The following is a 16,386-nucleotide window of genomic DNA, read 5'->3' on the forward strand; positions in this document are numbered from 1 at the left end:
GCTCCGTGAGCTCCCTCCCCTGATCCGCCTTTAGCCTAATCGTGCAGTGTTCTTTGTCCTGTCTTAAAGCCCAAAAACAATCCCCTGTTACTCTTAAGTTGGTACAACTACAGTACTAGCCAGATCAATAATCAAAGTATGACCTTACCATTGAGCTCTTACTTTTCTATCGCGGAGTCGAGCCAACTTTCGCAGGTCCCCGAATTCCTAATGGCCCTGGAGCTGGAGACTAAAAGATAACCATCGTCGTAGTCTACGGGCATGTTTCCAAGGTCGACGCCCATATGCTCCCATCCCAATTCTCCATGTCGTATCTATCATTTTCCATGTAGCCAAACGCAAATCCAGATCTGATGTCCGCCCCTTGGTCGTAAAATCCTGCGGTTCCTGGTACGTTTTCCCCACCGCAAGCATTGGCGATCACCTCCCATGCAGCCCTAAGGTCTGCGCTCGTGAAAGTGAATGGCTCATGGGTGTAGTTGATGACAAAGGCCTTTACCAGCCAACTAGGGTCAATGATGGTAAAGTTCTCCCGTATTTTAACTTCGCAAGTTCAGGAAAGTTGTCCATATGCTTAGGAAATGTGTCTCTGACGTTGCGAACAGCATCCCTGTTGAGTTTGATACCACAACCGCAGCGGACATCCTCAAATGTTCTTTCACGCTTAGGGAGGGTAGCGGCCGATAAAGTGGAGGGCAGCGCGATGTTGGATAAGTGCGGGTCAGCTTGGCCAGTAGCATGTTGGGGCCCAAGGTTGGGATGGCTTGGGACAGCCTATGGGGAGGCCACGCGGCAGTGGTAGCAAGTAGCAGGTAGATTTTATGTAAGAGCATCATGATATATCGATTTGTTTTGCTGTGGTGCCAGATTTGGTGGTAACGGAAGAGAGAAGCGGTCTGGACGATTGTCCTGCTAGCCAAGTTAAATACCCGTTGTATAATGGCTTGTTAATAGGAAGAGGATAACTACTGGTCCGCATTTCCTGCTGACCGTAGTATAACAAAGAGAAATGACATGCTCGAATATCAGTATAACGTAAAAAAAGTTACTGTATGTGTTGCATTGCAGTCGCTGTTCCGCTTCGTTGCGACATCAGCCGGTCTTTTGGGATCGCAGGCGATGCGGAGGACGTTGTCAAGAGGTGGTGTTGTGCGCCACACATTGCATGGATACGTCGCTCAGATAATAGTAAGGATTCATTGGGCTACCCATAACTTAGAGTTCGCCAAGCCTCCGGAGGGTGGTGGAATCAAGACACCTGGGCTCACACAGGGATGTCGCACCTAGCAACAAAAGCTCAAGGTAAATCATGCGTTGGCTCCGACCCTGACTCCCTACACCCTCGCCTTGAATGATCTGCTGAGGTGCGCCCGACCTCAGACTGGCATATTTCGTGGTACAAGACCACAGACAAGACGACACGCATGCGCCAGCTCTAGGCTGGGGACCCTCTCCTGCTGGGCGCGCTTGGGTCGGGCACAAAGAAATGCATGGGTAGGAGATTTGATGTTGGTGACGGGAGTGTGAAAGGTATCGTTTTCTTCTCCACTCCCATGGTCCAATGTAACTCACCCCCCCAACCCCCCCTCCCCCATGCGTTTCCAGTAGCCCGGCCATCCTACTGTAGCCTAGTTTTCCCGATCCACTGGGACCTATCAGCCATCGGACCTGGCTCCGATCGATACGACTCGCCCGCAGGCACAATGATCACATACCGTGGCCCCAACACAGTTTTGTCTAGTGCTAGACACCAGGTGCAGTGTGTGACAGCCCTATGTTCCTGGGAGCCCACAAGGCTCTGGTATGGGCTGAAGGTTGTGGAGCAAATCCTACGATCTGAGCTAAAAGCTTCGTTGGTGCTCGAGGATACTTTGATTGTTGCGCAAAAGCATAGCACTTCCATACTTGTGATCGTCACCGTTACTCGTCACTTCAGCTTGAACAGGCATTCTCTAAGCACCTCGATCAGCACCAAGATGGCGGGAAAGCCTTAGTATCGGAGCCTTATGGGCTCAAAAAGGATAGTCAACGGCAATAGGGTTCATCATTATTGGCTTCTGCTATGGCTCCTTCATCATGTCATTGCGGCCTCTGCTGCCGCTCCGAGCTTGCTGGGTACATCAATCCGGGCCAAGGCATATCGTTTCCGGTAACAGGCACGCCAGGACCCATGTTCATCTCCATCTCAGGTCCTACCGGCATGCCACTGTCCGGGCGCGTCTCTTGTCGCGGGCCCGGACCCATCCCCACGAGAGAATGCGACCCATAACGGTGCTCTTGGCTGCCAGGGATGGGCGTGTTCCAGTCGCTCCATGTTGCGCCTGCATGAGGCCCGCTTCCGCTCGGGTTCGCCATGCCTGCCTCGATATCGTGCGTATTGTTTGTCGATATTGGTGGGCGCCACATCATGGGCTGCCAGGTTTGTGACATTGGTGGTGCCCCACCCGGCGCATAAGGGTCCATTGAGGCGCCGGTCCGTGGAGTCGGCCCTGAGCTGTGCTCGTGGCCATGTGGTGGCTCCATTCTAATCTGTCCTTCGTAAGTGAATGGGTGACCAGGATTATAGGGCCCCCGGGATTCGGAGGTTGAAGTTGTGTGCCTGGATAGCCCGTGGACTGGCTGCACACCCCGGGGTCGGATACAGAAGGATCTGGATAGAAGCCAGTCCTCGAGGGCAAATCATATGACACATTGCCCCTTCTCGAAGAATCTGCCAGGCGCTGATTGGGTACCATCGAGGACATATGTGGTATCTGCCCTGATTCTTGAGCTGTGCGCTTGGCGGCCATATCGCGTGGTGTGTGTAAGGACCGGGCATCGTTTGCCAGCCGGTGATAATCATGTTCGATCCACGTTAGCACGCGTTGGATTATGTCGTTGATCGCAGCAGATAGTCTCTGTCCATTGTCTGCAAGTACGGGTACAATTGTCAGTCTCAAATATTGACAACCTTGTTGCGTCATGCTATTCCTCACGAAGAAGTTGGCTGGTCTCATTGATAATCATGAACCAGGACATCATGTCTCGCCGCAGGTCAAGGATATCATGCTCGTTCAGAATATGCCTTCTATGCCAATAGGACGTCAGATGCAGAAAGGCACCACTTGTATACGTCCCCAACGCAAGCCATGTGGCTTCAAGCCATCCAATTTTGTGCAGGGCCAGGAGACACCTGAGCAGGCGTTTCGAGTTCTCTTCGTTGGCCTGTAGAGTGCTGTCCAGGAGCGCGGGATCCTCGGACGGCAGCGCCATGGGATGGCGCAAGTACAGCTGAAGATTTAGGCTGGTGTAGTGGATATAGAGTGCGTGGAAGTCGCTGACTGCAGCGTCTGCGAGATCAGCCTCGGTAAGCTGAAGACTATCAGGGAGACTATCCTGCCAGTTCTTGAGCTGTTGTTCCAGTGCCTGTAGCGAGATGAGATATGCGGATGATTTGGATCGAATGCTGTATATGCTTGAGTACATATGCAGATACATCCTCGTGGCTTTCATAATCCAAAGACCAACGAGGAAAGGGCAGGCCGGAACTCCGATAGTGTTGCCGCTCTGCTCTTCGAGAGCTTCGTCGGATAATGCGTCCGGGTAATCGATGTCCATATCATGTAGGCCTATCGGCATCGGCCGTCCCGTGCGACCATGGATCGTGATTGTCAGCCACAAGATTGCCCACCATAATCTCTTGCGCATCTCTTCTTCCAGCCTGCCTGTGCGGACGTGCGAGGGGCGTGCTCGATTCAAACCCAGTTCCATTGCAAGGGATAGGGCCTGATTTGCGACATAGGCACTGACCCTAGGCTTCGAGAATCTCGTCGCGTGGAAAAGAATGAGTGCGATTGCTCGGACATCCTGGAGATTCCGCGACACGACAACCTCTGAAAATCTCCCAAGAGCATAGTGGTAGTGCTTCTCAGACCATATGGCTAGATGCGGTCGCTTCGAGTGATCGAGCGAGGTAAAGCTGATTTGACGCAATGTCGTGGCGAACACCACATGGATGCCAACAATGTCGGCGGGCGCTAATGAAGGCGATACAGGGTCTTCGTAAAGCAGTTTGAGATTCGACAAAAAGGTTGGCCGGTGCAGAATGGGCAGGAACGGATAGATATTTGCGAACCACCATTCCGCATACCGGAGTGCCTCACTCCATGGTGGAAGCTCGACATCTGTGGGACGCTGTAGGTTGAGCATCATATGCAAGATCATCTTCTCGCTTGGTGAATAGTGTAGGGGCACATCGGGAACGCGGAGCGAGGGATCTGGGAGATCAGTCTCTCCGAACGCGCCGAGATCGATGTCGTTTCCAAGAATGGATAGCGTCAAACTTTTGAAGGCAACAAGCTGTGGTCGATTTGGATTGGCGTCTTGAGAAACACTCAAAGAAGTGCTCTCACTGTTGGTAAAGGGAGAAGGAGGACCCATAGGTGTTGTCAGGTGTGAAGTCTGTTGAGAAACGTCCTGGTGGCTTATATCGAGTTGTGAGCGCGATGACGAGCGCCCCGGAGAATCCAAGGACTGAGGCCACTGAAACCGCGCCGCATGTATTCCGTTCGCTTCGAGCATCTTTTCGAGCGTCCGGATCTGTGCCAACATGGGTGCCTTCTCTCTCTCAAGCTCCTGTGTGTAGCCACGGCGCTCCGTGCGACCGGTGACGCGATCCGTGACATAGCATTCCAAGTTCTGACTAATGCAATGCGAACACCCTTCGGGCAACGCATCGCAGCGTATTTTGCGGACCTGATCAAGTTTTGCCATGTTAGATTGCTCTTTGGAACGTCGAGAGTCGTGGTTTCTAAGCCGGGAATTGTGCTGCAGCGCGACTGGGAGGGTTGAGCCATGTCATCTTCGATCAAAAACACGATCTGAGGGAAGACAGCGCCAAGAGGCAGTGCAAGATTCAGCCGTGCTTGGCCTCCACGGGTAGGTGCGTGGCCAGATTCGTCATACTACTCCAACAGGCAAGGCCGCTCCGAAAATCGAAGTGAACCGACCGGCGTGCTGGTACGATGATTAAAGAGCGTATTTCGATTTTGCTCACCTTGCAACGATCGCATGCTTGACCTGTACGCGTGTACGACTGAAGCTTGCTCTTGACCACGCTTGAGAAGTCGCTCTGCGTCGATCCCCGTTGTGTCCGCTGCGACTTGACTTTGATGCTGTGTTCGTCCGATGGGTTGCCGTCTGCTGACTCGCCAGTCCTTTTCGAAGGCCGGCCGGGCGGCATGGCGCTGTCGAGATCTGCAGCTCAGTCTAATTCCATCAAGGTGCCAAATAATCTCCTCTAAACGTCACGATTCTCGCAAAGCCCGCGCGCCGTAGTAGACACCCATACTGGTGATGGAGTGGGCGCTAGTGTGATGTCTCGGTAGCGTCCCTAGCAAGCTTCTCGAATGAAACTTGCCCAGGCGAGGGACTGTTGCCTATTGCTCCGAGCCGTCGTTCCGTGAAATGGCGTTTTCCGAGCGACTGAGGCGTGCAGCTGATTGCGTCGTGGAGTGAGAGAGCCTCACACCACCGCTTGCGAAACGTTGTGAGTTATGATAAAATGGGATGGCTGCCGATACTGTATCCGAGGTGGCTCGCCAGAACGTTTGCATGTGTCCACTATTGTGCCCCACGTTCCCCAGGGCTGGGTGGTCCGTGCGCACAGAGAACTCCGCTCAAGGGAAGCCGGACACCGATTTCGAATCGGACTGTAGAAGATAGATGCCATTTTTTTAAAGGTCATAACTTCTTTGCAGGAAAGGAGCAGCGCGTATTATGTGAGGTTGTCGGTTGCGACTTGGTTTCTGGTATTGTAAGGATGAAATATATGGAGATAGTCTCCCGCCTTTGGGTTTCCGTAATGTCCGCTCATGGGACGCTCGTGGATCTGGGATGGTACCCAGCAGAATCCTTTCTATTCTATCACCTCTTTATCGACTTTCACGAAGACGACCCGGACGTTGTTCCCAAACTAACGCGACCAGCTTCCGCCGTTAACGCCCAGCCTTTCCCGTGGGAATAAATGTTCCTCCTCCCCCCCCGGCTCCTTCACGACAATGACCGTCAGTGACACAAATATGCTCACAGACCATTTAGGACATGACATGACATGTCCCCCAAGAGAGTGAGAGAGACATCGAGATGTACACGGTCGACATCGCATTTGTGGGGCATATGGACCCCTGAAATTTAACCGTAGTGCGGGGTCGAATAACACAGTAGGATATAAGTCTAGTTAGAGTCTAAGCTTAGATTCCTCATCTAGAAAATCAATATGTACCGCAAATAGTACTGTACTGGGAGCGTAATATATGCTATTTACCTTGAAGAAAGCTATGTTGATAGTGCTGTTCCTTTAACAGATTGCCTGCGTAGTCGTATAACTCGCTACGGTTCCAGTGCTCTACATATTGCCCAAATTGACGGTTACTTGGTGCGGTAACAACAGCAATCCTTCTTCCATCCTTTGAGACGCGCGAATCTATAATAGGTCCTTCAGGAATTAAAGCAGTAACGGTTTCGAAGAAATGCGGACGGCCCCGACGCCTTTCTATCTTCCCAACTTCAATCTTGTCATCCAGCCAGGCTGCAATTAACTTGGTTTCCCCGATTCGAAAAGTGTGAGCGATCTCCATGCCGTTCGTGTCTATCTCCTTCATTTTCCCATTATCCATTGTCCAGAGAAAGAGTCGACCATTTGCGAGAACAACCTCGTTATCCGACAACTGCGAAAAACTGATAACTATGTGTTTTCTTAGCTGTTCTGTCAGATGTTCTTTCGAATAATGTAGTCTGCATGATAAATCAACTACGCTGTATACTCGGATTGAGGTCGGCCCTGCGACGGTTTCTGAACAGCAAATAAGCACATACAGCTCTTTTTGCCATTTAATTAAGCCTGCAGTAGAGTAGGGTACTTGAACTGGCAATGTCTGCAAAGTGCGGTTTCCAACATCGAACAGGCGTTGATAGGTACCTGTTCGGTCGCCCTCCTTATGTAGGAAATAGCGGGAGTCCTTCGAAAAGGACATCGACTGCTCGCACTCTTGTGCAGAGAGTCGACCAGTATAGATGATGGAATCTTTTTTTCGGTTCTCTACCGTCGTTATTGTGACCCTCTTTTCTTCGTTAATGTACGCTATGTATTTCCATCGTCTGAAGAGCATTGGGGCCGCGGGAATGGGTACTTTGCGGACAACCGTGCTACGAGACCCATTGGGATTATTGTAGATGGACTCAATCAGGCTAGGGAGAACACATTTACTTTATATTTTCCGTGATATATGACCTCGGAACAAAGTCTTTACATTATAAATACTAGAAAATCAAGCCACAATATGATGATTCCTGCCTAACACTCCGAAAGGCGTGGTTCATCGGTCATAGGACGTGAGCGGCAGCGTCCGGAGGGCTTCGAGCGCTAGTAACGGCGAGGCGCCCTATGATCTTTACCGCGCTTTCGGGTAAGCCGACGTTCTGCGTGGCAGGTGCCGTTCGCAAGCTTCCGAAAAAGATATCCAGGCGGAATCCTGTTACTAGGGCTCCGTCTTGCCTTATTGCTCTGCTGTTTGTATTTCAGCAGATATCTAGTAGACCGTAAACCAGATGGTGCCTTTACATACCGTATGATGCTCCAAAGTTTGGCGCCTTGTATCACTACTTACCTGTTGCTGTCACGTTGTGGCCTGCAGCATTGATGGCATTTGTCGCAACTTCTCGAAGCCCACTCAACACCATGTAGTCGTCACGATCATGCCGGGCAAACTTGATAATCTCGAAGTGCGGATGGTTGATTAGACAAGTGTGATCTCCTTTATTTGCTTCTTATAGATAGGCTGTATTAGAATAGTCCGATATGAGGATCGTTTTCGGCCCGGTAATTCTCTATTGGCCGTTCTCTAACTGCATACAAATAGATCGGGGTGAGTTTCTTAGATGAGCGCAATGCCAGATTCGCTTATACATAGGCGAGTATGCGCTCGAGGCCCAAAGGAAGATTGAGCTTCCGCAAACAGGCGGAAGGACATCCAACACGTGGAGAGCTGCGACTGGGAAGCACTACGGCATTGACGCTCGCAGAATCACTGGCATACACAATACGAAATGTCTCAGCAACGTGCTCACAGACGGAGGCCCGCTAAGCGCTGCGACGCTGTGTCAACAGCTTCGAGGATGTCTACCTATTCTTGTCGGCACACAGACGAGCAGCACTCCCGCAAATCCTCTAGCTGATTGTTCACTGGTCATGGCTCCCTCCAATTTGAGGAGATGCGAGCAATGCTGGTGGGGTATCACCAGCGCCCTACCCGCGAGCTGTCGGAGTGGCGAACAACGGACGGGGCCAGTGTAACGCTATTCTGGCGCTTCTGCCGCATGTGTCGCGGTTGAAGCAGTTTGCCCTGCGGATTGACACGACCAAGCCATACGACTCGCATGGCATGTTCAACAGAATCATGACTGAGATGATGCTGTCAGGAGCATCGACGTCGATCGAGAACATCCTCTTCCACACACCCGCCGAAGATGTCGGCACCGAATTTTCCACTGTGAAGCGATTTATCAAAATCCCGATATTCCGTCTCGAGTTTCATAGGGCACCTATAACGACCCCATCGTGAATGTTGTCGGTCATTGAATCCTCGACCCAGGCGGTACAGCAAGCTCTCGAGGCACGTAGCACAGCTTGTGGACCCAGACGACAGGCTTACCAAGCGGTTCATAACATTGCAAGCGATATACTACCCGGCGGAAGCATCGGCTGCAGTCCGCCGCTGGAGTGGCAACGATGATCAAAGCGTTCCGCTGCCTGTGCTTATGGGCGACGAGGGTCTGGGGGGTTGAGCCCCTTCCTCATCGCCCAAGCCGCCAATCTACAAGTCATGTCTACTGCCGACCCTGTGTAGCTCCTAGAGGAGATTGTCTTCGACGAGTATGCCTTGACCTAAGTAAACGACGGCATGCTGACGACGTTATCATACGGATTGTTCTCTAGAAGCTCGAACTACAGCGATGTAGAGTCGGGGCTCCTCAAAAGAGCAAATTTCCAAGGAGCGCTTTGCCTGCCTGGTCCTTCGATATACATTCGCCTAAGTCGAGCCCAAATTGCAGTAACTTCTGCGCCAGACGTACGTTTTGGACCATGGCACGGCTCGCTAATCCCCGTCGGTGTTGAAGGGTAATCGAGTCTAATATGCTCGCAAGCTGGCCTTCATGGGCGTATAATGTGTCGCTCTGCGGCCGTGCTCCTATCACACGGATCCCCTATCAATCAGAGCCACGTACTAACCATTGCCGACATGACAGTCGTACCAAGTAGCGATTCATCTTGAGCTGCAGCAACCACTTCATGTACCAGCGCGGAACAGAAGCCATATTAGTCACATCGATCATATCTTCGTTATTGAGACAACGGATCATTTCAAATTCTTCGCGACTGTGTCCCCAATCACAGAGACACACGGGTACGTGCCGTTAACGAGCTCCTGGGTCGGAAGATCTTCCAACCCAGCAATGACAATTGTTGGCATTACCTGAGTGAACTAGGAACGATATCCATGTCCTGGGAGGAGATTAATATATGGATCACTGACGCTGGCGATCCGTCATTAATACTGGTCTCTGCAATCTTGTCAAAAAGCTCATGCTTGAGTAAGCAGCCAGCCATCTCGGGGTATCACAATGAATGCTATTTGAGTACACACGCCAAGTCGGTCTCTCCCAACCCAGCAGTTGGACATCATCATCATCGAGATCTCTCGACTTGTCCCAGCACCCACTTCTCAAACCATGGCCAGTAGGTGTTATGTGCCCAGTGGAGGAGTATGCGCAAACTGACAATGAGCCGGCATATGCCCTCGGGCGTCTGCGTGTTGCCCATTTCCACAGTCCTCCACAACACGACGCGGGGCTGCTGCTGCCGAGAATTGGCTTCAGAGTCATGGTCGGCTCGCGTCGCGGCCACGAGGTGCCAGCTGTGCTGCAGGACCATGACGCCTGGGAGGAAGGCGAGCTCCTCGAGAGCGGCGCGCCACGCATCTGTGCCCGCGGCGAGGCTGGCGTATCTGGCCACGACGAGGTGGCGCAGGCACTGGAACTGCGCCGAGAGCCAGGTGCCGAGCTGCAGCAGTGCCTCCTCTTGGTCCGGCTTGCGCGATTTCGTCTCGATGCTGATGGCGATGGGGTTCTGCATGTAGACTCGTACGCCGTATGGTTGATGGCGACGCCGTCGCGCACGAGGGCCACAATGCGTGCATCTGCTCGTCTTCGAAGGGTGATGCAAAAGTCCACCTTCTTCGTGTTGTGGTTGCTGCTGTTGCTTGGCATTGCATATGTACTGTACTCGGATCGGATCGTGGCCGCCGTGCAATTGGACGCGCGGAATTCGTCGTGGTGGCCGTCCAGAGCCAAATTGAGCAGCGGTTGATGGACCTCGCAGTTCCAGGCAGCCTCGGCGTCGAGTTCGTCCTCACACTGACGCGCGTCGTTCATGATTCGCGTTAGGGCCTCAATGCTCGGGGCCGGATTTTGGAAGTGGCCACTGAAGATATCGTTGTCCCCATCGTTGGGCATGCCTGTGCCTGTGCTTGTGCTCGGGGTGAACCACACAGGCCGCGCAAGCTTCCAGAACCGAGAATCAATCTGAGAGTGAGCGAGAATGGGCTCTTGCAATTGACTCCACACAAACTGCCGGTCGGCATCGAGCTTCCCCAGCTTGGCTACTATGCGGCTCAACGGCGGTGGTTCTGATCCGTTAAAGAAGGCTAGATCAATTGCCGTGACAAGCATGACCTGGCGGACTGTGCGATTTCGCTTCGATGGAGACGTCCGCGAACTCGTCGTGGTGGTGCTATCGGATCGAGGAGGGGCTGGGGTTGGGTCAGGGAAGATCGTGTCGGGTCGTCTCTTAGGCGTTTCGTCTGCATCCTCTTCGCGAGTACTCTCACCGCCCTCCTCTTGCTGCTCATTATATTGATCGATCTCGAAGTCATCTTCGGCCCTGCGCTTTGCTCGAGGGGTGAGTGGCTGATTTGACATCGCCAGACGATTCGTTGCCGTCTTGGTCGTCTTCTCGTCGAGGTCCGATAGGTCCGGTGATGGGTATCCCACTTGTCGCTTGCGCTTGCGCGTGTCGGGCTGGTTGGCCGCCTTCTCGGCGATGATGGATTGTTGTTCCTGTTCTTGTTCTTCTTGTTCTTGTTGTTCCGAAAGCCAGTCATGAATGGTGCCTGTCGTGCCATACATCGTGACTCTTAATTGCTATCGCTCGGCTTGCTTCGTGGGTTCGCGCGCGCTTGCTATCGCAGCGTTGGCTGAGATTACTTCAGTAGCTGGGGGTTTGGAATCATCGTTATTGAATCATCAATTGATGCGTCGCGTCCAGTGTTGATGGAGAGCACTTTAATGCCCCCACATGCGTTGTCCGGTCAGCGGGGCAAGTGGGGCTCCGACTGAGGCTCTGGCAGAATTGCGCAAGCGCCGCTTCTGAAAGCAGTCTTCTTCGCGTAATAATCGTGTTGGACTACGACAGCATTCATATAAATGTTGTGGGCTGTCGCACCGGCTTTTGCGATGGATTGACACAAGCTGCTGACATTGGCAAGCAATAGCTTGAGAAACTCATCCAGCATGACATGCTCTCCGGATTGTAGTCTTCTGCCGGTCAAGAACTTGTGCAGCGCACGGCCAGTTGGTGGACGAGGAGTTTCGGGAGAGAATATTCTCTGTTCTATAATGGTATTCCTGAGAAATGTACAGGCCTTCGTCGACTCTGTCACGTTCCAAGTTTTCAGAAGCTCCCGTAGTGTGACCGCGGACAACCAGAGCGCGCTAATTAATCGAAGTAGCCGAGACTCTGCCATGCTGATAGAGGAGTAAGTGCCAGACTTCTGTAGCCCTTGGTCTCGAGGGGTCCCGTCGTCATCGCCCGGCAGAAAGATTAGAGACATTGCATGCAATCGTTCCCATAGTCCCCGCTCGTTCTGATGCGCGAGGAACCCGATCCTCCCGAAGAAGTGAAGGAGTGTCATTTGTGATGCATGCCTGACCTGCGCTGCGCTTCAGTGCAATACCATAGTAGACAGGCTATCATCAGGTGCTATCGCTACTCTTCCATGTGGCCCGCAACCTCTATCAATGACATGCAATCGACGACGGAGAAGTCTTCGAGAACAATGTGCTGCGCATCATCATCGCCCAAGCACCGGTCGCTACTAGCCTTTGGTCCCGCGGAGAAAAGCTTTTTGTCTTTGAGCTTGATCCGCTTCAGCTGCACAGCGAATGCTTCCTGGTGCAAGTTGGCGTCCTCGAAGATCTGCACCCATCCCGCCCGGTCGAGCCATGGCTTGCTCTGAGAGATGGCGGTCCGTCTGTCGTTTGGGTCTTTCCTTGCCGTATCGTAGTCCGAGATAGTAGGCCTACAGGGTGTCTTAGGAGAATGCCGTTCAGCTACACGGCCAGGCACTGGCCGGACTGTACTCCCATCTGCACCATTAACGGTCCAATATCGTCGATTCGGCCCGCCACCCGCCCCAGACTGTAGGTAGACGTCGTCGTAGAGCAGGCCGATTCGCGTTGAGGTGGTTGTGAGAAAGGTGCCTTGTAAGCTCGTGGAAGCTAATCGTGAAGAAGACGCACTTGCGGCAGCTGAAGCCATCGTAAGTCTCGAGTTCCGGATGGGGTTTGGAACCACAGGGCGGTGGAACTGCTTCTGAGGGATTTTGGAATACCGAAGAGTAGTGATCGCGTATATGCTCTGGAAGTCCCAAGCGATCCGCTAAAGGGATACTATGCTTATTCCATAAGTGTGTATTAACCTGGGCTCCATCTGGTGAAACAGCGTGTCGACAATCGGGTCTACAGCAGATGAGGACATTGTATGTTAGGTCGGCGTAAAGCCGGGTCGGAGTCCTTTTCGCGTTCCGGCGTCGTTTCGGAGTCGGTTAGCAACTGGTTGCGCATCGTTCTGCTATAGGCTGTCCTACTACTGTCGGGTTTGTGGATTTGTCGGTGGATCACATTAGTGCAAAATATGGGGGTAGAAAGGAAATCTGGGGTAATGGGTATTGAGTGAATTCGCGGGAAAAGGGACTAGAATGAGACAGACCTGCTACGTGCACAGACCTTTCGTAGGACATGACATGTCCAGGAAGGCAATGAGCGAGACTTCACGGCATGCAGGGATTCTGTTGGAGATGTGGGGCGCGTGGATCCCTTGGATTTCACCTAAAACCGCCCTGGAATAAGACAGGAGTCGAGCCCCAGCCCACAGCGCCAGCAGCAGCTTCCTTCGACAAACTGGAGCCCTGTCCGCCACTCGATGTAGTCCGCCTTCTTGATTACACGACACCTGTGCAGCCCGTGCCCGTACGACCTCCTGCTTGATGCCGGTGACCCTACTATCCGCCACTGTACGTAGCACACAGCACATTGGCTCTCTCCTTCGACCGCTTCTAGCCAGTTCCGGAGCAGCTCTTTCCTTTGCTGCTGCTGTATCTGGCGCTCCTGGAACCGGTTTGATACGTCTAGTTCCTCCTCTCCGGATTCTTCATCTTCCGATTCCTCCTCCTCCGCCGTACTGTCGTCTGCCGTCTCCTCGTCACTGGCCGCTCCGCCCTCACACCAGTCGCACCGTACCGCCCCGATCGTATCACAGTCCTCCCCTTCTACCCCATCCATGAACCTGCCCAGCACCGCTCGCCGGCACTCTCCGCCCCTGACGAACTGCTCGATCGCCAGCCGGTTCGTCCTCTCCACGTCCGTCTCTCGGCCTTCAACCTCCTGCCGCCTCTTCTGCTGCCCTGGCCCTGCCTCGTCTGCAAGCACGATGACCGCCTCGACCACCTCCCCGTCCCTGCGGCCGCCGCGGCCCGTCTGCTGAATGTAGTCCACTAGCCCGTACGCCTCTTCTGCGTGTAGAATCACGCTGATTCCGGGAATATCTACGCCTGTTCCGAGACCTGTCGTTGCCGTGATCCACCGGGACGCGCTGCTGCCGTTCACCCATGCCTCGAGTACCTCCTCTCGCGCCTGGGTCTCCATCCCGCTATGGTAATACCCGCACCCGATCCTCTCCGCCAGCTTCTGGCTATCCTTCTTCGACCGGCAGTACACCACCCCCTTCCTATCGCCGTCAAGCGACCCGGAGCTCTTCCTCTCCTCGACCAGTCGTACGACCTCCTCCTGCACCGCGTTTCCAACCTTCCGGCCTCTTCCTAGTCCGGCCCTACTTGGGACCGTAGTAACGGCGTACCGGATGTTCCTCTTCGTCGTTCGTGCCCGTATAATCTCGGCGTCTTCCGCAATCATCTGCTGCCGGAACCAGCCCTCTAGCTTCACCGGGAGCGTAGCCGTAAGCAAGATTACCGGACAGTCGTACCGGTACAGCCCCTTCAGCTCCACGAGCCTCTTCCGGTAGCCGACGTCCATGATAATCGTGTGGCACTCGTCGATGAAGATCCGCCGTAGCAGCCTCCGGCTCCGTAGCGTATCTGCGTAGTTGCAGAACTCGTAGTTGCTTGCCTGGTCGGCGCTGACCACGACTAGACTGGCCACGCGCACGAGCGAGTTGGCTTCCCGGCCCTCCTCCTCAGCCGACCTCCAGCGCACGCAGTCGATCCCGAACGAGCGTGCCCGCGCGACGAGATCGTCGATCAGCGCCACGAACGGAACGACGACGATACTAACGCCGCCGTTTACCCCTCGTACCGCCGGGACCATAAACAGCAGACTCTTGCCGCCGCCCGTCGGTAGTACGACGATGAGTACGGAGCCGCCTCGCATCTGCATGAGCCGGACCATGGCCGTCCTCCAGCGCGCCCCGGCCCCGACGATCGACTCGAGCCCTTGCTGGATCCGGCGCCTGATCTCCCCGATAGCTTCTGGGAGCGCCTTCCTCTGTTTCGCCGGTTGTGGGCTCGGCTCCGTCGTCTCCATCCTACCCAGGAGTTCGCTATCCTCGTCGAACGATTCGGCGTCCGTAGACTCTCGCTTCCGCTTCCTCGTCCGCTTCTGGGCCTTGTCCAGCGACTTGCCCTTACTACCCTGGCCATCCCAGCTCAGATACTGGTGCCAGAGCCGGCTGATCTCGCGGTAGTTGGCGATCATCTGCGGCTGTAGCTGCCCTGGGAACTGGATGTTGATCGCGTAGTGCGAGCGCGCCATGGCGCTGCTATGTGTCGCCTGCAGATCCCAGATCAACTCCGTCCGGTCCCTCGGCCGCAGCTCGCCGGTAGCCTCGTCGAAGTCCTCGTCCTCGAGCCCGTATCCGTCATCGGCCGCACCGACCTCGAGCTCCTTCTGCTGTACGACGAGCCCCTGGATCGTCCGGCCCAGCTCGATCGCTAGATGCCGGTACGCCGAAGTGCCTAGTTCGACGCCGAGATAGCCTGTCGTAGCTGATCGGAGCTCCCTCGTTAGCACCTCTGTCCCCCAGCGGCCCTTCCGCGTGTCCTTCCACAGCCAGTGCCGTAGCGAGTCGGACGGCTTTCGAGCCCGCGTCGCATCGAGTAGCATCTCCTCGAACGGGATTAGCCAGACGAGATAAGCGACGATTAGTCGTCCGATCCGATCCGGTAGAAACCGTGCGACCTTCCGGCCGTAACCGCGGATCGACTTGGCCTTGTCCCGGTCCGTCACGAGCATTACCTGCCCGTCGTAGACGTACACGCTCCGGCTAAGCTGCTTCGTATCTAGATACCGTACGCTCGTGATCTCGGGCCCTCGGCCTGGCTGGCCCCCCCCAGACGTGCGTTAGCACGAGCAGCTGGCTCTTCAGCGTGCCGATCTGGTTCAGCCACTTCTGCGACCTCTCCCGGTGGTACTGCTGCCGCTGCGCCGACCAGAGCTTCTCCGAGACCAGCTCGGCGACGACGCGTGGCCCGCCCCGGAGCTTGCTATTCTCCGGGTTCGTGATAAACGACTTCCCGTCGCCCTCGTATAGCACGCTATCGCGGATCTCGCTAAACTCGATCCGTTCTAGAAGCGCCGCCGACTGGCCGTATAGTAGCCCGTCGAGCGTCGATTCGGCTGTCGAGACGAGCCCCTGGGCCATCTGCCGGAACTTCTGGACCTCGATCCGGAAGCCGTGTAGCCGGAGCGCCTGCCTCCCGTCCTCCCAGATGATCGTTGCGGTACCGCCCTCCTTCTGGCGGTAGCCCTTCCCAATTGTCATAAAGCGATTTATCGTACTGAACGGGCTATGTGAGCCGTCTGCGATCCATTTCTGGTAGCCTCGGAGAAACGCTTCGACGTCCTCGCTCTGTAGTTGACGATGCGTGCCCTGGCTGGCCTCGCGAACGCTCTCTCCGGCCTCCTCCTCCTCCTCCTCCTCCTCCTCCTCCTCCTCCTCTTCCTCCTCCTCTTCCTCTTCCTGGATTGGGATATGCTCGAAGAAATACTCTAGTAGTA

The 16,386-nt window shown here is 54.4% G+C and overlaps 3 protein-coding genes across 3 annotated transcripts; all 3 read right to left on the reverse strand.

Moving 5' to 3' along the window:
- Nucleotides 1–1,979: 1,979 nt before the first annotated feature.
- Nucleotides 1,980–2,743, reverse strand: B0I36DRAFT_57313 (uncharacterized protein). The gene has a single exon (XM_046163042.1). It carries the CDS (start codon nucleotides 2,521–2,523, stop codon nucleotides 2,080–2,082), a length of 444 nt encoding a protein of 147 aa, XP_046004112.1. The 5' UTR covers nucleotides 2,524–2,743; the 3' UTR covers nucleotides 1,980–2,079.
- Nucleotides 2,744–5,319, reverse strand: B0I36DRAFT_57312 (fungal-specific transcription factor domain-containing protein). The gene is made up of 2 exons (XM_046163041.1): nucleotides 5,036–5,319; nucleotides 2,744–4,734 (listed from the first exon to the last, which is right to left on the reverse strand). The coding sequence occupies exons 1-2, from the start codon at nucleotides 5,219–5,221 to the stop codon at nucleotides 2,965–2,967; spliced, it is 1,956 nt and encodes a 651-aa protein (XP_046004113.1). The 5' UTR covers nucleotides 5,222–5,319; the 3' UTR covers nucleotides 2,744–2,964.
- Nucleotides 5,320–9,382: 4,063 nt separating this feature from the next.
- B0I36DRAFT_389812 (uncharacterized protein) lies at nucleotides 9,383–11,329 on the reverse strand. Its single transcript, XM_046161366.1, has 2 exons — nucleotides 10,270–11,329; nucleotides 9,383–10,165 (listed from the first exon to the last, which is right to left on the reverse strand). Exons 1-2 carry the CDS (start codon nucleotides 11,221–11,223, stop codon nucleotides 9,725–9,727), a joined length of 1,395 nt encoding a protein of 464 aa, XP_046004114.1. The 5' UTR covers nucleotides 11,224–11,329; the 3' UTR covers nucleotides 9,383–9,724.
- Between the last annotated feature and the right edge of the window lie 5,057 nt (nucleotides 11,330–16,386).

The sequence above is a fragment of the Microdochium trichocladiopsis genome, assembly GCF_020744255.1.
Source record: "Microdochium trichocladiopsis strain MPI-CAGE-CH-0230 chromosome Unknown B0I36scaffold_17, whole genome shotgun sequence".
In the NCBI taxonomy this organism is placed as follows: Eukaryota; Fungi; Ascomycota; class Sordariomycetes; order Xylariales; family Microdochiaceae; genus Microdochium; species Microdochium trichocladiopsis.

Bases quoted from the DNA above. Each gene is read 5' to 3' on its own strand.
- B0I36DRAFT_57313 (XM_046163042.1), bottom strand. From the start codon at position 2,523: ATGGAGCCACCACATGGCCACGAGCACAGCTCAGGGCCGACTCCACGG.
- B0I36DRAFT_389812 (XM_046161366.1), bottom strand. From the start codon at position 11,223: ATGTATGGCACGACAGGCACCATTCATGACTGGCTTTCGGAACAACAA. The intron at 10,166-10,269 runs GTGGACTTTTGC...GTCTACATGCAG, and splicing joins GCAACCACAACACGAAGAAG to AACCCCATCGCCATCAGCAT.
- B0I36DRAFT_57312 (XM_046163041.1), bottom strand. From the start codon at position 5,221: ATGCCGCCCGGCCGGCCTTCGAAAAGGACTGGCGAGTCAGCAGACGGC. The intron at 4,735-5,035 runs GTGAGCAAAATC...AAACTTGATCAG, and splicing joins AAGCATGCGATCGTTGCAAG to GTCCGCAAAATACGCTGCGA.